Source organism: Serinus canaria, chromosome 1 (assembly GCF_022539315.1).
Source record: "Serinus canaria isolate serCan28SL12 chromosome 1, serCan2020, whole genome shotgun sequence".
NCBI lineage: Eukaryota > Metazoa > Chordata > Aves > Passeriformes > Fringillidae > Serinus > Serinus canaria.
In genome coordinates, this window is record NC_066313.1 from 25716639 (window position 1) to 25739089 (window position 22451).

The window sequence follows — 22451 nt, forward strand, 5'->3', positions numbered from 1 at the left end:
GCCTTTACATTCCTGAGTCATTCCTGCCATTTCTGGAGATAGAAGTGATGCTTTCCTACAGTTTTCAGGCAGGTTTTCCAATTGCCATGTTTTTTCAAAAGTAATTAACAGTGGCTTTGCAGTGACATCACAGCCAGCCCCTCACTATTCCTGAGTGAATCCCATCAGGTCCCATGGACTTATGTGTGTCCAGTTTGTTTAAGTAATCCCTAACTCAATCCTTTTCCACCAAGAGACTTTCTCCAGACTTTCATCCTGTCTCTGGGGCCTGAAAATTCCAAAGGCCATTCATGATCACAACCACTTTTTCTTCTTTCAAGGTCCTTCAGCCAGTCCTTATAGGGAGGCTGTTTGCTGGATTGAATAAAATTTATTGGTATTTTTTTTTGTACTGTAGAGTCCATAATTCTATTCTCATGACAGCCAAGTAGCAGGGAATAACTGCCTCCCTTGACATAACTGCTGGCTATGTCACTACAGCTCAGGATAGCCAGCCATTACTGAAGACACATATTTAGCTTGCTGCTTACCAGAATCCCAGTTCAAGAAATGTGTTAACAGCCTTGGGACAGCTGAGTATAATTACAGAGCATTATTCTGAGGCATATTCTCCTGTGGCTGGGGCCACAGTCCCAAAGCAGCCAACTGTTCACTTTCCTTGGAATTACCAAATGAGCCAAGTTTCCTTACCAGTACACTTCCTAGCAATTCACAGAAGGATACATTTGATAAAACGTTCTTTGTGGCTACTGTGGCTGCAAACTCTGCCTGCTTAGTCAGTCCCTCTTTCTACTGTCCAGTTTTTGCACTGGTAAACCATTTGGTTTGGTGGCCAAACAATGGCAATACTACTTTGGCACTGGCAAACACAGCTGCTCACAGGTAGCAAGCACAAACACAAGGCAAAGAGAGGGAGAAAAAACACAGATGGAACAGTCATTTCCTGGATATAAAATTATCTCCTTTTTAGATATATTTTTTTAATGACCAGATTACCTTCAAGTGAAAGTGAAGATTGTTTTTGAAGTTTAGTTGCTTCTAAGTGTATCTGCAGTGGCTGGTAATTTTCAGAAGAAATCTGAATTACACTTGAAATGTTAATCCCAAGGTCAGTCAAGATAGGCAACAACTGAAGATTGGGGAAACCCAGAATGATAAAGTAATAATGAGCACCATCATCTGGTTCATCATCTGTTCAAAACACAACAAAAACAAATTGGAGTAAGAACATTCATCAGCTAAACAAAATAATTTTTTTACTTGACTATATGGGGTTACGCAAATGAAGGTAAGAGAAACAATTCTTTTATACTTCCATTGGGAAAATTACATATAAATTCAAAAATTATGTGCAGAAGACTCTGGTCTTCTGCACCAAACCACCTAGAACACAGTAGGAAGAATACAAGTCAGAAGTAATAACTGTTTGGAGAAAGACCAGAAGAAAAACTGCAGAAGCTGATTATAATCAGAATGTTGTAGCAGCATTTCTGTAATTGCTCCTCTCAAAGGAGTTTAGTGTCAGGACATATCCACATGCTTTAATGGTAGTTTAAACTATCCTATTTCATCCTGCATAAAGCTGGACATGGAGCATACAAAGAGTAAGTTACTGTATCTTACATGAAAGATTACCCAAGTCCTAATAATTTCAAAGGATGAGCTGCAGGTATCAGCTGACTCACTGCTGACTCCTCCCTACCCAGCAGGTTCATGTTCACTGGATGGAAATCTTGGCAAAATCCTCATCCGATGGTAATCCCAGCACACACTAGTCCTTTTAGGTGGGAAGGGCATATCCAAATTCATATTAAAATGTAGATGAGGAGTTTCATTTAGTGCCTGCTCTATTTGGGTTTATCATTTATGTAGAAATATGCATAGCAACATTTCAGTACCAAAGCAAAAGGTTAAGCATGATATAAGTAGAAATGAGCTCTCTAGAAACTCTAGAGTTGTGTAGTTTCCTTTTATTGCCTTATGGAGAAATACGGGCAGTAAGACAGGTACCAGGTGATTTAATTCATCCAGTACAGTCATTTATCTTAAGTTAACAGAAACTGTCTGCTGGAGGTCCTGTATCTCTCCATCAATGCTGAAACACATAGAGTTAGTGCAGTCAAACCTAAACTAAAAGTAAATTGCAGCTTTATACTCTATTTAGCATTGAGATCCTTTCTTACTAACACATCACATGTCCAAGTGCTTTACTGACTCCTCAGTTGGTGGGACTCATTTGTCCAAGGCAGGAACAAAGGTAGCCTGGCACTGACATCTGCCTGTGCTCAGACATATGGCCAGGGCTGTGCAAATGCTGCTACCACCTAGAGCAGCAGGCTCTCTGTTGCTTGTAATATTAGCTAAACAGAAAATAACACAGAAATTTAGAGAGACTGACTAAGGAAGCAGCCCCACAGTCCAGCACATATATTGCATAAAGCAAAAATCAAAACCAGAAGGAAACTAGCTTATTATTTCACTCCTAGTACTGAAAATGAAGTACATAAATTTATGTTTCAGTTAGTGCAGGAAGAAAAAGTATGAGCCCATACAATTACTGAATGTTAATTATTTTTAACAAAAAAGACAGGTGTCTGCACAGTCACTTGCAGAGATCCAAAAATTCCAATGCGTACATGCTGAAGACTGCCTGCCATTTTAAAATTATGATTATGCTAATAATCATGACAAGTGCACAACAATCAGTCAGTTCTAATTATCAGTGACTAGTCCATATGCAAAAGAGGAAAGACATCAGTGCAAGTTATCTTAATATTACTCAAAAGCAGAAATATTTAATTTCAGAAAGGGGATAATGTATTAGGGATGAATGATAAAATGACTGCTAGCTACCAGTAACAGATATAGTCTGTCTTTGAATTTAAGGTATGTTCTTTTTTTCCCCTCTTTATACAGTTATATTAGAACAAATATAAAGAGGGGAAGCTTAGATTGGATGTAATGAAAAGTTTCTTCACTGACAGGGTTGACAACTCTGTCAGCCATGTTAGAAAATATAGTACAAGGAGAAAGCCACCTTTGGATACTGACACAATTTAATTATTCTGAAAGCTTTCTCTAGGATAAATTTTCTGTAGGATTTGTTTGGCTACTTTATTGTAGTCTTACATATGCCCAAACTCTTTGATGTTGACATGCCACACATAACTTATCTGTATTTTACTTCTTGGACTGCACAATCCATCCTAACACTTAGCAGAACACAGTGCCCTCTTCAAATGCAAAATGGCAAAATTTTGATATTGCCAAATAGATCTTTACTTTTCAACATGGAACAAAACTAAGTATTCCAAAGGTTTATCAGGAGTAAATCATCATATTTTACATACCAATGTATTTGTCTTTCACTTCCACTTCTCCCCGTTGTTTGAATTTGGTGTCCTTTTTAACAGGGGATGATGACACTGACTTTTTTCCTTTACTATCTTTTCCACTTGTCTTATCAGGAGATTTATCTTTTTCTCTTGCTTTCTCTTTTTCTTTTTGCTGCTGTTCTGCCTGACAAGAAGAATAAATGAAGTTCTCATTAAAGCCTTTATGCAGAACAAAGGTCAGACTCTTGTAAAACTTTAGGTGTTCACTTTTTTTATTTTCACACTTTTCCCTCTCAGCTTCTATAATATTCTTGTGGTGGAGCTGTCTTGAACACCCTGCTTTTTTCTACTCAAACACACATTCAATTATTTATATGCTCTTATTCAGTCATAATGCTAAGACTTCACATTAAAAGGAACTGCAAGAGGTAGGTAGACATTATATCTACCAAACTAACAAAATGCATATGGGTAGAAAGATGAGTAAAAAACCCCTGTGCTTTAGTTACTGCCACTACAGCACTTGCATCAGCCAGAAACTTTCCTTGGACTGAAGGGAAATACGGCAAAAATTCAGTATCTGTTAATATCTTCAACATCTCTGTTAACACTCTTGACTATGGTGTAAAATGGTACCAGCACTATTTTTCTTTGATGTAAATATCTGTCTAATGTAAACTAGAACCAAGAGTCATGTGTTCATTTCACACAGGATATTACTCAGCCATTCTCATTTTCTTCAAACAAAAACACCTACATAAAGCTCTTCCTAGTAATTTAAAATACAGGACAAAAAATGGTATTTAAGTGTCCCAAAGCCTCAAACTATAAATCCAAAAAATTGAGACTTGGTCTGAAATGAAAACAATAAAAAAAAAATTAGGCTAAAGTAGGTTCTGTAGAGCAAGAAAGTGTCCACCTTATTTTTGTCCAGCATAAATACTACATTCAAACTATGCAGAAATTACATTTCAGGATTATAAAACTAAATTAAATAAAATAAAAATATTAACTTAACTTACAGTTACAATTCTGCTGATGTCACTTTAAAGACTATTAGAACAATTAGGAAAGCCTTTCATGCAAATTAGAGAGGGCAGTTAACTCTATATAGCTGCTTTCCCTAGATCCAGCTGAAAAGCAGACTTTCCAGCTGTGGAAGTTGTATTTAGTTCAAATTCAAAATCAAAACAGAAAATCTTTTCCTGCTTTTCCGTTCCTTCTTGAATTTCCTTTCTGTAAAATTTAGAAATGTCTTTGACAGAATCTTGAAACTATTTCCACTGTGTAATGAAGGATTTGGAGGCTTTCATTATTTTCATTTAAATTTGTTCCACCTTTGACATTTCAAATTAGAAATTTTGATAGTACTTCTTTGAATTCTAAACTGATGAATACATCAAACAGATGATACAATCATCATGCCACAAAGTTCACAATCAACTTGATCTATTGCATCTGCATAGTTTTAAGTAATTCTTAAATGAGCAGAGACATTTATGGACCTGCCAAGATTCTAACAAAGAACATTACTTGACCTAAATACTTAAGAGAGTAAGAGCCTCTCCTTTTTTGGACTCTTTCCTTTTCCTTTCAATGTCATATTTCTCCTTCCCTACAAGGTGCAGCTTTTTGTGGAGTTTCCAATAATCCATTAACTTCTGCAATTTTGTAATTTTAAGCTTCACATTTCAAAATTTTACTACCTCAAAATTTTCTAATTCAGAGACACTTCTTCTCTTCTGCATAATATTTATGCCTGTCAATTTATGACAAGCTCCTGCTCCTAATGAAATACAGGATGCTTTATTTTTGGTTATATACATGTTGTATTAGTTCTGCTGATCCATTCTATTAACTGGTATCTATTTAAGAAAAAGACCCATGGACAGATATGTTTGCTTTCTGAGAACTGATTTGTGAGTAAAATCCTGTTTTCAACACCCAGATTGTTGGCAACAGAACTTGTATTGTACAAGCTAGTTGGAAAGGATTAAAAAATCTGTGGCAGCCAGTTTAGAGATAGAACTCTAAATTAGAAGTCAGTTTCTCCCCACTCTGTATTGCAGAGCATCCTCATATCCAAGAGCATTCCAGTTCTTGACTTTGTCCTTTAACAGCGCCACTTGTGTTTGCCTGTCACACCTTGATATAGATACAATTCAAAGGAGGTGACAACTTTTGCAGACAGCTTGGCTAAAACAGAGAAGTAACTCTAAGTGCCAGAGACTTATCAACCCTCAACACTGACTATCCTCCAATTAACCAGGGAAATAAAATTACAGTCACAAGACTAATTTTGCTAAATCAAAGCTCTAAAGACTCCATTTTAAAATTGAATTGCCATTAAACTTCGAAGTTTTGTTTGACAGTTTACTTACAAGAATTGACTGCTGTCTAAGAAAAAAGTCTTTTTTTTTTCTCAATTCACCATTAACAATCTATTCTACAGCTTCAGCCTCTCAATTTCTTTTCGGATTGAAAACACATTATTTTTCTCATATTATTCATATATTTCTATGGTTTAAATGATCGTTTCCTAATAAATTGAATTCTGTGGGAACAGGGCACAATTTTAATGGAATCACCTAACATTTAATGTTCTTGTGATTGTGTGCTACACTTCATCCACCAACTTCTCCCACAAGTAAAACAACTGATAAAGAAATTTACAGATTTTTCAGCCATACAAAATCCATTAAACTATTTTCTGCTTTCATCTTTTACATGCACAGACTGCTTAGATCTCCATATCATCACACTCCACACTATAGTTTTTGATCAATTAACAGGGTAAACTTACTGCAGCAATTGTATGACTTTCTGATAATTAACTGACTTTCTTCAGTTTCATGAGTGTTTGTTGGAAAAGGACTATAGCAAAACCAACTGTTCAGTAAGTTGTTGAAATGTACCACTGACAACTCCAAAAGATGTTAGAAATAGTGGTCTGATCTGTGATTCTGTGCAAGCTTGTGAAATTCCTCCTAGAACAAATAAGCAATCTGTCTGAGACAATCTTGGAGCTAGGAATGACGACCTCAGAGACAAATGGAAGCAAGTTTTGGGAACACTGGAAAATGTGGTACCTGATTCTGAGAAGTGGACTTCAAAATATGCACTGTTTTGAGAGAGTTTACCAGAGAGGAACATGCATAATCAAAAATGAACAACGATGGCACATATTTGGGTTTGTTTAGTTAAATATGTAATAGATTTCTGTAGAATGGAGTGCAGTGTTGTCCCCATACAAAGGGAGAACTCAAACAGATTTAAATGAGAGTAGGGTTGGTAGGATCAGAAACCTTTTTCAAATGCTCACGTTGCAGAGATGGTTCAGAAATAATACTGGTTGCCATGGAAAAGCAAAGACACAGCACTGGAAAGTTTTAAGAAAAGGTTCAACAAACATCTGCCAGTATTTGTTTATGTAAATATTATCCTGCCTTAGTGCTAGAGGATGGAAGAGATAACTTCTCCAAATTCCCTCCAGAGAGGAGATTCAGTACAAGAACTCTGTCATAGTCTGCTTAGTGTCTATCCTTGATACCTCTACAGTAACAACCTCTCCTGCCTTTACTTCAGCAGGGATACATTCAGCAGAAGCCTGTTCCTAGCTCTATTTTCTATTGGTCCTAACATTCAGCTAAGACATACGAGCTCTCACTCTAGCAAAGACTTCTTCCATAGTGTTTTTATTTTCTTTTTTTCCCCGTGTTCTCACTGGCATTTGAGTAATTGAGAACTTCATGCACAAAATCTAATCAACTTTAAAAAATATTTCTAATCACATTTCTCCTTAATTACAGTTTTAGAAAGCCAAAGATGAGAGGAAAGCTGGATTTATGGAAGCAACACCACAGAATAGAAGCGTCTTCAAAAATGTAATGTTCCTAGGGCATACTATAGTACCTTCTTTTCCTCATCTCTTCTCTGAAGAGCCTTCTGTTTGAGACAAAGCAATTGAAATTTCAACAGCTTTCCAATTAGTGTTACAGGAATTTTCTCACCCTGGTCCAGAAAGACTTTGGCTACTTCCATCACCTGCAAAGGAAAAAAAAAAAAATCACAACAAAACTACTACTTGCATAGTTTTAATACTGCACTTGACTCATATTTATTTGCATGCTGAAATGAGGAAGTGCTATTTCACATTGTACCATGTGTGGGTCGAAATGGCCACATTTCCAGAAGAACCAATGTATCAGTAAGATACACCACTATTCTTTGGTTCCAAAGACCTCAAATAAAGTTATTTCAGCTATAGTATGTGATCAAACTAGAATGGAAAAAACCTTCTATGATTTATGAGAAAGTCAACAGACACAGAGTTCTCACAGGAAAATGTAATTCTCTTTAGGTTTTAAACAAAGAAAAAACATTAAGCAACTACATATTATAAAGCAATAAATTAAAAAGCACCTAACAGATAGCAAATCAAGGGGAATAGTTTGCAGTACTGTTTACAAAGTGACCAGTGTCTGAGGGACTAGCCCTAAATGAAAGATAAAAACTTCTTGAAGGGAATTTGAGAGGGTCTGTCTTGGTGCAAACACACCCCCTCCCTGTGTAATTCTGATTCTGTTGGTATGCAGCCTAATTGGGGTGAAATAAGGCTATTGAGTTTTCTTAGGGTGATGACAGCAGCGGGAACATACAGCTGCATTGTCCAGATGTGTGGCATTGACAGGCTGTTTTATGACTATGTTTTTTACAGCTTGTTTCCACTAAATTTCATACAACTCACTAACATCTGGGCCGTTTTCCTTGGAGCCTCATAACCACTTTATTTACTGCGAAAAAAATAAAATAACATAAAAATACCGTTAAAAAGTTGTTATATGTTTCTTTTCACTTGTGTTGTCTCTGTAATAAAGTTCACCTATGTAGGAAGTGCTGTTGAGGAATAATATAACCATAATATTTTCTTACTTTTGTTTTTAAGCAACCATCAGCGTTATTTATAACCATGGGCTGAATTAGGTGTTACTCAAATGCTCTGACATGTTTCTCTTTTCTCCTCATGGAGCAATTACAGTTGGGCACATATGGTGTCAATTTTGCTTGCTAATACTGAGACAATGAAGGTGCACACTGCATCTCACTGAACTGTGTCTTGTCTAATGCAAACACCACCATTAGCTTTGAGCTTTTGTAGATTCTTGCCTAGTTTAGAAACTTTCACTTCTCACCTAAATGTAGCCACTAAAATGCTTCTCTGAATAAAGTAAAGCCAAATCAGAATCCAGACCATTATATGCCAAATCATTGTTTCATGCAAACAAAAGAAAGGAGCAGAAAAAGAAATGTTTTAAAATTCAGATCTATTCCAAGTTGCATAACAGGGAGACAAACCAAAACATATGCATTTCAAAACCCTTCCAAAACAATCCTGCTCCTGCAACACAAATAAATCTAATGATCTTAACATACTCAAAGGAAGATACATCATGATTAAGATAAGTTTTGCTTTGTATGTTTTGTACTCAAAGTAAGACTGGTCACTAGCTCAACAAGCCAATCATAGAAGGCTTCTGGAAAGACCCACTGACATCAGAGCCACAGAAGAAAATCAAGGTCATGTTAAGAACAAGACTTAAAAATTACCACACACTGTGGGCACACTAGGAGCTACTAGTTATTCCAACAAAAAATAGTCGCCCAGAGCTAGGCACACAAATCGGTGCTCTGAAAGAAAAAGACATTGGTAGAAATATCATATCAGTAGTTTTCCTCAAAGAGAAAAATTCTCATGAATTTTTTTTTCAGAATTTCTGTTAACAACCTATGGGAAGTGATGCTTCTCACTGGTCTAATGTAGATGAGTTTCACATTTCTTGAAACACAGTAGAGGGGAAATGGAAGGATTCTGGAAGGATTCCTGTAATGTGTATATATAGAAACTCAGCTCAATGGCAGTTTCTGATTTATTGTTCATGGAAGAAGAAAAAAGTGCTTAGATTCTTAAACCCCACTCTTCCTGAGAATTTTAAAGCATTTTACCAGTCAAAAGCAATAATTATTATAATAATAATTATTCCTATTTTGTAGATAGAAAATACAGGAATGAAGAGCCTTGCTGAAGTAGAGTGGGTAGGAAGGACAAATTGTCTTATGTCAGCCATGAGAATAATAACCAAAACTATTTAACAGGAATACATTCCATGACTGTGGAAAGAGGTCACACAAATAAAACAAAGACAGAATGAGTGCACTACATTTGGCAATACAAAGAAAGCAAATATCTTTTCATGCAGAAATGTAAAATATGGTTTATACAGGAGGAAATTAAAACCAATCCTAAAGACAGAACATAGATCAATCTATGCACAGTAGATAAAAAGAAATTAAATTTATTCCACATCCATATTTACTTCATCTGTGGTCCTGTGAGTTATGCAGGCACCTGGCATAAACAGTTAAAAATATACAGAGCCTCAAGTAAAAAAAAAAAAAGAACAAAAAAACCCCAAAACAAACAAAAACCTCAAGACAAAAACTGGCTAGGATACAGAAGGAAGTTTTTCAGCTTCTGTGAAGTGGATTTGTTACCGATGGGCTATACTTCATCCCACCAGTGATGATCTTTTTCTTATGTGAGAAACCATGGAAACTTGGATGGACAAACTTAGGTAGGTAGGGCCTCTTTTCCTCTAATGCAAGAGGAAACTTAGCATTCCTCACACAGCAGGGGTCAACTGGTGAAGTGCAGAAAGGCTTTGGTGATGCAGTATTTGATCTCATATGGTGGCAGTATGAAGCACACAGAGATTTAGCTGTCTGGTGCAAAGGGCATGTATTTGGAGCCACCCAAACACTGCATGAGTGCTTGTAAGTGACCCTACACCACTGACAGATGTCAGCACCATTGAGATAGGAGATAGGGAAACAAAAAAGTTAAAAGTTAGGGAAACATTTCAAGCCAGAGTCTTTGTGATATCTTTCTTTGAAATGCCTCTTTTTCAAGATACAGAACAATTGTGGCTGCCAAATTATAATCAGAAAACCTTCCAAAAAGTTAAATTAGATTATAAACTTTCACAGCTTTATTACTACCTGGAAGCAGTAACATGTGAACAGTGGTCAGCCCACTTCACAGTGTAGTTCTCCCATACCCAGAGTGAGCTTTCTAAAGCCCTGTCTTCCCTCTTGTTCTTGAAATTGTAAGAAATCCAGACCATCACATATGCCTCAGACTCATCTAACACTTCCTAAAAGAAACCTAATAGTTCCTAGAAGAACCAAATAAGTAAAATCCCTTAGTTGCTGACACATTTCAAGTTAATTTGAAGCAGGGTAGTCATCAGTCAAGAGGGTCTATGGATTACACAACCAATCTGGTAATTGCTATTCAGATGTATTTTCCTGAGCAAAATAATAAAAGCACAGGAAAATGTGATCTTGACTTATTACAATCAGTCATTATTACAATTACAGTCAGTCTTATGAGTCCTTCACAAGCAACTTTTAAGACAGACTAGGAGACAAAAGCTGCATGTGTCATAATTTGTTTTTCTAAAGAAGACTTCTTTACATATACTATTAAATACTTCTGACTCTGTCATTGTCATTTCATTGACTAAAGCATACTACAAGCAATCATTTTGAAAGAATACCAGGAAGGATCTGAGCTAACTGAAATAACTTTTTTTTTCAGATGACACCTCCAGTGTGTTGAAAGAATTCAGTTTCTCATGTTAGACCATTCACCTAACTTCATTTTAACTCTCAGAACCTCTTCCCACCTATGATGTCAAAAGACCACTTGCTTAATCATTATCTTTCACTACTGACTTAATGACTCACAGTACAAAGAGATCTTAAGGACTCACATAAATCAATAAATCAATTGCATATCTGAGCAGAGCTCCATGTAATGCTTATGTATTCACAAGGTAGACTGTAAAACCTATGATTAGCCAAATGAGTCATCTTTGTTACTCAGTGAAGATGTATTCCAGAGAATGAAAATAATAAAAGAGGATTTCATGATTCTTTGTACCCCACGGAGTTCTTTTCAACTCAGCCTACTAAAATGAAGCAATACTGAGCAAATATGAATGCTGTTCATGTGCTAAATACCTTCCTTTCTATTGTGAGAACATTTCTCAAAGCAGAAGCAAATGGCTGCTCGTACTCTAGAAAAATAACTTGTCACTCATATGAGTGAGTCTGTTTTTTGCCAAAACACAAAACAGCTTGATCTGGTTAGCAGAAACTTATTAGAATTATCCACTGTAAGAAACTTTGTTCTCTAAACCTCTCTCTACAGAAAATCTGCAACCTGAGGGGATATTTTAACTGATTTAATCTCAGGGATGCTCTATGAGAATTTTCTAACACACATGTACAGCATTATATCAAGTACTTACAGTCTTTTAAGAAAAACAGAAATGATGAATAACCTAATTTCAGTAAAAAAGAGAAAATACATTACATAAAAATAAGGAGGGTCTTATTAGAGATCACATACAGGAGCTCTCACTTGGGATGTGCACCTCCTATGGCTTCCTGAGCATTAGCTCCTATGAAAACCCAACTGCTTTAAGGGATACAAATATCCAGTGATTGGAAAAATCAGGCATTAGCACTGCTGTCTCAGGAAGGAGTTCTATGCACAGGGAAGGTTTTCTCACATGACTTTTCATAGATCTGTTTTCTTTTAACACTGATTGGGAGGCAATAGTTGAAAAAGCATTTAAGTGATTTCAGAAGAACCCCTACAGAACCCAGACCCTTTTAGAAAAAGAGGACAGGCCAGTCTGTTGTGATTTGTGCTCAGATGAAGGGACATATTGCTATGAACAAATACTGAAATGTTTACATTTCAGTGGGATGAATCTGCCCAGTAAATCTTTCCATTATGGCACAGAATATTTTAAGCTTCTGAGAACTAAATTGTCTCCAGCAATTTCAGCCAACTGAATCCACACAATGAACACCACAAAGCTAAAAGATTTAGTCATGCTTCTCTAACATTGCATCTGGCTAGGAAGAGAACCCAATCAGAGGTGGAACAAAAAGATTAGGAAACAAAATTGCCTCATCAAACCTCATGCTGGCAGAAGCCATCCAGCTACATCTTGACAGAATTTTCTAAGCCACGTCAGAATATCTGGGCCAGGTACTTCCAATGATCTTGTAGACTGGGCACCAGAAAACTGGGTAGGATCTTTCCACCTTGGTTGGTCCAGCTTTGCAACAGGGCTTTGAGATTTTTTTGTTTAATTTGGAGACAAAGGATTCTATGATTAGTTGCTGTACTCGAAAAAAATGTCATACACTTTATTGTCCTTAATGAACCTATTACAGTCCCCCAAAAACTTTGAAGACAAAAACCCAGAAGACAGCATTGCCTTTGGCTACTTCAGAGAGACCCTCTAGCACTTAAAGGATGACATTCTCGCAGACATAATTGCTGTTTCCTCTACTTACACAGACATCTCAACAAAACCTGCACAGAAAAAGCAGAAATTTGATATAAATTTGCATGTAGGCAGGAACTCTTGTAATCTGTGAAGGAAACCCAGTCTCATCAGTGTTCTAAAGCAGATTTTAAATAGGTTAATGAAATTCAAAAGGTTATCAAATGTCTTCCCTAGAAAATAAATTGCTAACAATTTGAGTATTACAAATGGCCTCAGGTCAAATAATTACTACTAAAAGTAATAAAATAATAATGCATGTTTCTAAAATCCTAGCTTTTGGACTATGAAGAGTCACTACTCTGAAATGAAACTAGAAGATGTGCACATCAATTGTCTCATTTAAGTAACAGAACATGACTGCTCAGATTTCAGGAAACAAAATTAGAAAACACAGGTCGTTTCCCTGCTCAAGCTCTAGACTTTTTTCTCCTAATTTTAACATTTAGAAATGCTGGTACTTCTTAACATGACACATTGCTCCTGGAAAGGGATACTGAACTGGAGACACCCAAACTGATAGAGAACAGTTACAATTTATAGAACTGCCTGGTTCATAGCAACAATGGTTTCCCCTCGTGGAATAATTAAATCCAAAGGGAAGCCATACAATTTGATAACTTAGCGGACTACACAGGCCACCTGATCATGCAGTGGCATCAGATGCTCTGACAATGGCAAAGGCTAATGCAAAGACATCTTAAACCAAAATTAACAGATTCTTTCCCTAACATCCTTTTAAGCAGATTGACCTAAATACCAGGAAGTAGCAGACAGAGTAGATAAACCCTCCTCAGAAGATAAGACACTAAATAACTCAGGTAAATACACCACCTCATTCAGTGGATCATTTATAAAGCATCCTATATTCTGTAGTATAAACTGGAAGAAGCTTGGTAACAGATAGAAAAGAACTGAAAACAGATGAGTAGATAATGCCCACAGCAGGATTTAAAGTCCCTTAACCTTCCCTGAAGCCAGTACCTCCCTAAAAGGCATATTCATTTAACAACAATTCCCAAGTGTACACATTGAACGCCTGTGTATCCACACAGTGTAAGGGCCAAGTTCTTGCGCAATAAAATTCTCTTCACTTGCATCCACACAATACCACTTGACAAAGGCTGACTGGAAAACTGCTCCATTTTATTATGACATTTAAGAGTGCAGTATGAAATTTATTTTGCACTGGAATGAAAAATAAAATAAAGTCTTTCTATCCTTCTAACCATTCAGCATGGCTGCCAAGGTTGTTTCTGTCAAACCCTCTCAAGAAACCAATGACACCAGATAAGTTTTGGCTCCTGAGCTGTTCCATTTTACACCAACTTCTACAATTATTTTTGTTCAATTGGAATGAAAACAAAATCTTTCTAACTTGTATTAAGAACAGAATTCTATTGACATGCATATATAGAGTGAGGTTTGGTTTTGATAGGGCTATCTTTACTTTTGAGAAAGCCTAATCTTGACCACAACCTTTTTTATGGTGTTGTGTCAAAATCTATACAAAAATCTTACACAAAAATAGGAAAGCTTTCAAAATAAAAGGGCTTTCTTAAAAACACTCCTGACTAACATTATGTTTGAAACAGTTTTCTTAAGTGCCCCATATCTTGGCTACTACTGGGTTTGCTTTTCTGCCAGTGGCAGACAACTCTTCTGAGCTTGTATGTGGGTGAAAATATTCCTTCCCATAAGAGTTATGTTCTGACATTAAAAGTCCCTTTTCATCAAGCTAAACCAAAGATTCTTGATTTTTCCACCCTAGGGGTTTATTATAATGAACACAAACAAAAACCATACTCCATATCCCTAGTGCTACCCTCCTTATTCCTTTTTCTGAAGGTATTGTTAGACACAATGATGAAAGTCTAAAAAATGGGCATAGACAATAGAACAATATAAGGTAATAGACAGGTATAAGGTATATAAGAACTACTGAAGAGAGGATATGAAAGATATTTAGAAAGAGAACATCTATTCTTAACTTTTTAAAAAATTAAATTCAGGCCATTGGGGTGAGTAATAGAAGGTAGTTTTGAATAATTATACACATGCATGCATATTTAAAAACATATATTTTAACTATAATTACATATAAAAATAATATAATTATATATATTACAATATACAAATTTATGTAACATTTCATGCTACAGCAGGAGCACTTATCCCAGGAAACACACACTCAGTTCCAATCTAAAGTGGACCTTCTCTCTACATCATAATGTGATCAGTGCTTCAAATAATCTTACTACAGTGACCTTTATTTCATAGGTCTACACTCTACACATTCCTAACAAAGCATAAATTCACAGGAATGCTTGAAAACTGCTTTACATCCACTGCTTCCTGGATAAACTTACTTAACTTTTTTCAACTTGGGCTTGTTAACTGTTATGTTTTACAGTCTTACAGAAGTTCTAAATATCTTGGTTATATATTTGTTTTGGAAGTGACAGAAGAGGAATCTGTTTCATGTACACCCAGAAAACTCAAGGATACTTCTGTATCTGTTACAGTCTATTGCCTATTAAGGCAAGAAGTACTGTGAACATTATGCAATTTCTCAAGGATTATGGCATCACAATCTTAGGGGGAAACACAACACTAACAAGAAGCCCAAAGGAAAAAAAAACCCAAACATGTACAATATAAATAATTTTAAAACAATAAGATTCTATTTCTAACCAATTACCTTTCAGTCCTTTAAATGAGCTGTACAAAACATGAGCTAATTAAGATTTAAACGCAAGAACTCAACTGAACTGGATTTTAATAGCAAAACTATGCCTATTATGCTTGGTAAAAGAAGGATCTAGTTTGGGGATCTCTTTGGTTTGTTTATTGAAACTGCACAACTAGTTGATATCTCAGTATGCCTAGTGATAAGGGTTGGCTGTTATGTATCTTGACAGTAAGCCTGGAGCTTTCCCTGCTTTTATCCATCCAAAGGTTTGAAGTTTCTGAGCTGACACTACTTCCCTGTCAGCAAGGAGGTAAAATAAAGTGAGGTTTCATATGATAACAACCTGTCATAGATCTGGAACAGGAGAATCAAACAGGTCTTGTGCACACCCAGTGATGACAAAAAGTAGAATGATTTGTAGTAAAAATTTTGTATTATCTTCTGTTTAAATATTTAAAGTTCCAGCATGTGATTTGAAATCTTATGTTTGCTTGCTCATCACATGTGAATATCAGAGATAATTCACATAAATCAGGTGGGATTACAAAATCCTGGATAATGTAATTTAAAAGTCCTTACTATTTCAGACTCAATGAAGAAAGGAAAAAAACTAAGAGATGCCAGCAGATATAAGGATGAGGGGTTTTTTTTAACTGTATCAGACAAAAAATAATCATTAACATGGCATTGGTCTGGTATTAAATCAGAACACTGATCCCAGAAACCACTGACTCAAAAGAAGAGAAAGACTGAGCATGCAGACTAACCAGCATTAGAGGTGAGTTATAATTTAACCAATAGCATAAGAGAACTGTGTAGCCAACAAGCATTAATTCCTTTGTTTGCTAAAATGCAGAGATAATGAAAAGCTTTGAATGACCTTGGGACCTCCCACCAAAAAGCCCAGAGCAAAGAAGGACTAACAGGATGCTGCTGGATCCACGGGTGGTGTTATTTTCTACTTGAACTCTCTCTCTCTCTCCCCTCTCTCTTCTATTTCTAATTAATTGTTAACTAAAATCTGTACATATATTTTTAGTTGTAGGTCTTGTTAGAAAAATTGTACATTAATAAATTATGAAATCTGTTCGTGTATTACAGGAAGCATAACATTTTCCCTTTCATATAAGGGAAAAAATTAATTCCTCATCTTCTTAATGAGAGAATCAGCCTATCATCATTCAATTAAGGGCTTAAGTACAAAATTACCAAGCAGGACTCCTACCCCCATCAAGTCATGTAAGAGTCAGAAAAGGTGTTGGACACCTACTTCTCCTGGATTTGGAAATCTTTTAGCTACATATTTATAAACCCTGCCCTGAGCCTTTTCACTTTGTACAGTAAGAGTGATTTGAGAATCGAAACAATAAAATGATAGAAAGCCTGAAGGGGAGTAACTTAGAGCAGACAGCAGGAATTATTTTAATATGATATAATTAGCCTGCAATGTATCATGAGCCATTTGTTAAAGGTTCTTGACTTCTAAGCACTGCAGACTGCTGCACTGAAATTTATTAAAACCCCTGCATTTCAGTGGATGCAAAGTGTAAGACCAGTGGCATGGGTAACTCTATTACTAGTAATACCAATAATAACCACATTACTAAGCATGCAATTAGTCCCAAATTCACACATGTTACATGTCAGATGTTCAAAGACCACTGAGTATCATGAAACTCACAATACCTCTAAAAATGAATATGGAAACTTGTGGAAATGGCAGCTCGTTGAATCCTGCCACAGAGAACTGTATGTGGCAATGATAGAAATGCTGCTCTCAGAAGAACTTTTCACAAGCCAGTGTTTTGTGCCAACCTTGAATTTGTTTATCTTTTCTAGTGGAAGCAGTGAAACTTTGACTGCTCAAACCACACATAGAATGTATGTGAATATTCAGGAACAAACTTTGCCCAGAGAGGTGGGATCTCAATGCTGTGGTAACATGATTGATTTTTAATTTGCTACAGCCTGAACGGAAACTGAGTCCAAGCAAAAGGTCAGAACAGGCATTTTATATTCTGTGTTAAAGGAGGGGAGGAAAAAAATGTCTTTGTGGAGTAAAGTAAGTAGCTAATGAGACACAGCACTGACAGCTGGAATTTAATAAGTGTCCACTTCACAAGTAAAATTGCTCTTAGTAATTAAATACAGGTATCATACAAAGCTTCTGCTTAGAGCTAGACTTCAAAATCCTTCTGTCAAGTAGGACTGAAGAAGTTTTACATACCAGGTAATATAAGGGTGAGTTTGCCTGGGAGGCTAGTCCTAAATGAAGAGGGTTAATTGCATAAAATTCACAGTCCTTTCAGTGGTAAATAATTCCAAAGGGACTTGTTCAGATAGTAGCCTGGCATTACTGGAAAAGCAGACCGCAGCTAAAAAGTACTGTTATAAAGTCCACCAAAACCTGAGACACATAAAAAGTTTATTAGTCATTGCAGAAATAAAACACAAACAAAGTCTTTTTAGAGGGATCCAAAATTCTTTACGCTCCAGGTCTGTAAGGACCATAAAACTCTACCTGAGAAAATTTTAAACAATCTTCTAATTAATCACAGGATTTTATCACCTCTCACAAGCTGTAAGTAAAACATTAACAGGGTAGGAGGAAGTACTCTTTGTGCTAAGCATGATTCCAAACCCTGCTGACATAGCCCACTAGATGAATCAGGTTACATCAAACTGAGATTTTCATGGGTACTGGCACACAGAAGAGTGTTTCATATAGGGGACTGCATACCCATAAATGAAAGTATAAGTTTCTAAATTATTGGGAGGGTCTGAGACAGAAGAGTCTGATAGGTTTTCTGTTATTTGAGACATCACCATCAAAATATGACCACGTAACATATCCTTCAATAATTAAACGCTTATCCCTGAAACAGATTTTGGTCATCACTTAATCAGCAGTCTGAAAGAATATTGCTGGTATCCCAAAAACAAAGCAGTTTAAGTATCTAGATGGTTGAATGTTTTTACCAGCTAGAGCCAAAAAATTTGCATTTACTCAAGAATGTATAACAAAACCACACAGCTCTACACACTTCAGTGTAAAAGAGCACTGACTCTGCAATACCTGTTTTAACCTACCTCATGGTACATGGGCACATCCTTAGCCTTTTTTCCCTTTTGACGCCCAGATTCTGTGATCTGCAAGTAAATAAAACATTCATTACCCAAAGTACTTTACTCATTATTCCCTTTTGCAAACACTACACTCACACTCCAAAACAGTGAGGAGTCATCTCATGGCAACCCTGTACCTTAGGGAGGGAGTTTTTTTGATCAGCACCTTGAAAAGTCTGTAACAAAACTTCACTTACAGGGAGCAGAGCAGCTTACATCATAAGCTTTTCTTTTCCCATTTTTAACTTCTATGAGTTAGAGCAGTGAAGCTGGTAAGAAGACAGTAAGTCCTATGGGAAGTGGGTGAGGGAGCTGAGGCTCTAGTCTGGAGAAATCCATTTCTCAGGGGAGACCTTATCACTTGCTACAACTCCCTAAAAGGAGGTCATAGCAAGGTGGGGATCAGCCTCATCTCCCAGGCAACAAGTGAAAGGACGAGAGGAAATGGCCTCAAGCTGTGTCAGGACAGGTTTACACAGGACATCAGGAAGAATTTTTTCACAAAAAGGGTTGTCAAGCCTTAGAATGGGCTGCCTAGGGAGGTGGTAGTGTCACCATCCCTGGAAGTGTTCAAGAAATGACTAGATGTGACACTCAGTGCTGTGCTTTAGTTGATAAGGTAGTGTTCAAAGGTTGCACTTAATGATCTCAAAGATCTTTTCTAACCTTAATGATTCTATGAAGTAGTGTAATTTTTGAAACTTCCACAGAGTAGTTTATCATTACCACAGACCAAAGAAGGTGGGATCTAGAAGTGACATCTACAGTTTGGTTCATTATTAAAAGTTACTGTCTTGAAATACCTGTTTGTAAATGTCTTCAGATGTTACCACACTGAAGAGTTTTCGCAGTGGCACCTGCACAGCAAGAGCCAGGGCATGGGTGTGGATTTCATCCTCAATCTTGGTCCCAACAACAAAAGTGATGCTAGGCTTCCAGTCATCCTACATTCCAACATAAAATATTTAAAGTATTAAAACTCATGCCAACAAAAGTCCTCTGCAGTTTCAAAGAGTAATCTTGTAGAGACGGCTTTATGTCACTTTAAGACATATTAAATATCACTGTATTAATCACTGAAATTTCATGCAACTCGAAAAAGTCCCTAATACTTTGTCCCAATTTTTTCTGCCATCAGGTGGCAGCATTATGCCATGGAAAACAAATATGCATGCCTACTAACAGCCTTAAACCTTTTCGCATGCAAATGATTCATTAGCATCTCACAAAGATGTACTAACTTTAAATGGGATTTGCAGATTAGACAGTTCAGGTAACAAACAAGAAGTGAGTTTTGAATATATGTATTATTGTGATTATTCGATGTAGAAAAAAATTAGCAATTTTCAACTCCCTCATCCTGTGAATTAGATAATGCCCAGATACCATTTTCAGTACATTGTAGTATTATTTTTATTATGTTTTATGAAGGTATTTTTATGCGTAGTATGGGTCTTGCATGGTTTCACTAAATATTCTGAATAAAGAAAAATTACTTACCAATGGCAAGTTGTACACTACAATACTGGTAAGTTAAAAACACTTGCAGTTTTCAAACATTTGTGGTAGCATACACATCATGTAATGTAAAAAAATGTTTTCAGCACTATTAAAAATGCAGAACAAGAGAAGACTGGAACACTTTCTTTAGTGATGTACATCCACAAAAGCTTAAAAATTATGTAACTTAAGCAACTTTTACTGGTTACTGTCTTTCACATTCCTACTGGAATCCCTTTCACAGAGTTGTTATCTCCAGCAATTCTATATCTCACTCTCGAGTATTCTTTACCAGCATTAGTGGTGGCTGAACTAGGAGCATTTGTAATGGTTGTGATGTACAGGAATCACCAATTTATAATTTTTTTCAATGCATGTCTGCATGTGTAAGCTGCAAGGATACCAATGCAGCTGCATAAAGGTAAACATGGAAGGGGATTCAGTCAGATCAAGGCAGTCCCAGGACAGTCACATTATTCAGAGCAGTCACAGTCCAGTGTGCATCATAGCAAAGAAAGATTTTAAGAGATTTAAGATAGGGTGGTGACTTTAGGATACTGAACATTTTAATATATTTATATTATGTACAATGTCCTTGTAGAATAGGAACAAAACGTGAGCTGAGTTATGGTAAAGTGAGGAAAAGGACCATTCTAAGAAAAAGATTCAGATGGTAAAAGAAGCATCTTCTTCCAGTTTTATAGTATCATTCTTCATCTGTTCCTTTTCTCAGCTGGTAAAAAGCCTACCCAAATGTCTGCAATTTGAGTAACTGATGGCTTGGGATGGGAGAAAGCCACAGCTGACTCAAGTTTCAAAACAGTGCATGTTTGTATGGTGGGAAATGGTTTGTCAAACACTCAAGGTAACAAAGGATAACATCACATGAATATGCCCTGTTTTTCTAAACACAGAATGTTCAGGAAAACAAAAAATGATGTAAAGATCACCTGGGTCATTAAGTGAAACTGCAAGTAGCTACAGATCAGATAACTAATCCAAAAGGGTGCCCACAGCTCCAGACATCATGAACTTCCTTGACGGTTTATTGCAGCACAAAATAAACCTCAAGTTTTTTAAATTATGAAGTGTTAGAGAGATCAAGCACATCACTGATGCTCTAGGAGTGTACAAATGTGGTGGAATTTATGAATGTCTAGCTGCACTGGGGCAGCAGACACTGTTCATTGGAGAAGTGGCAGCAGTAGTGGGGACTACATCAAATGCACTGAATTTCATTTTGCTCTTTGAAGTCTTTCTGCCTAAAGCTGCAAGGTAGCTACTGGTGCACAGCACTGTGAAAGAGCTCTAGGTATTCCAATATTGTTAACATGCACAGGAGTTGCACTCAATCTGGATTAAAGCTATCACTGAATACCTGACAAGAGTTGGACAGTAAAACTTCAGCATTCTTTGAACAGGAAGTGTTTAGATGCCCATGCTTGTGTGGAAATGCATAATTTTCTAGGCTCTCAGAACTGAGATTGAAATGCTCTCATGTGGCAGTATCCTGGTGCTTCCAGTGCTGACCAGCACACACAGAATCTTTAGAAAAACCATCTACCTTTGGCATGAGCTAATGGAGCAATTATTATCACTTGGTGATGACCACCAAGAGAGGGAAAAAAGGTCCAGTAAGTCTCACAGAGAGATGCTGACAGCTCAAGAGCAGCAAGAGTCAGGAATGTCAGGTTCTACTCAGGATCCTATGGTAAGCATGGTCCAGCAGCAATGCAGAGCTTACTCCCACAACTTCCTGCAGTTCTTCACATAAATATACATAAAAATCTATCAGAGAGTTCTAAAATCTCACCTTGTGCCTTCTTTAGTTCCTCCTTAAAACATGCTGATAGCTTGCTGCCCACAAATTAATCCTGCTTAGCACCGATTAATAACACTGCAACAACAATATCTGTGGAACCTGTCTTCCTTATCATGCTCTCTCTTATTTTTTCACCCCTTGGTCACAACTGTTCCTAGTTAATTTCTCCTTCCTTTCCCACTCTCTTTTTCTGAGTTACATCACTTGTCTTAATGTTTCCCCCACCTGTGACTTACTTCCAGCTCTTGTCCTCTGTCTCCTTGTTCAGCTAGTCTCTAGTTTCATTATCCAATCCCACTTCAAACTTTCTCCATCCTCATATTCCTTCTTCAAATTCTTATTCTCAAGCTCATATAATTCCCAGGCATTTTCAGAGTTATTTTCAGGTTGAGCAATGAGGCCTTCCTTCACAGAAGTACTATAAGCCTTTCTAAGAAAAGAGAATTTCCTTTATTTCCACTGTGGTGCCCTCCTCAGCAGCCAGTGACAAACCACCAAAGCAAAACATCAGGGTAGGTCCTGCTTGTGCAAAATGAGTATTTAAAAAAACA

The 22451-nt window shown here is 36.7% G+C and overlaps 1 protein-coding gene across 1 annotated transcript in view; it reads right to left on the minus strand.

The window, feature by feature from the left end:
* Positions 1–22451, minus strand: part of SPAG17 (sperm associated antigen 17) — an 85664-nt gene that overhangs the window by 57703 nt on the left and 5510 nt on the right. Inside the window, exons 2-6 of the mRNA XM_050971856.1 lie at positions 19382–19522; positions 18543–18602; positions 7248–7379; positions 3351–3519; positions 997–1191 (exon numbers count right to left, since the gene is read on the minus strand). Of these exons, the coding sequence (XP_050827813.1) occupies positions 997–1191; positions 3351–3519; positions 7248–7379; positions 18543–18602; positions 19382–19522 (697 nt within the window). The remainder of the gene's footprint in view (positions 1–996; positions 1192–3350; positions 3520–7247; positions 7380–18542; positions 18603–19381; positions 19523–22451) is intronic.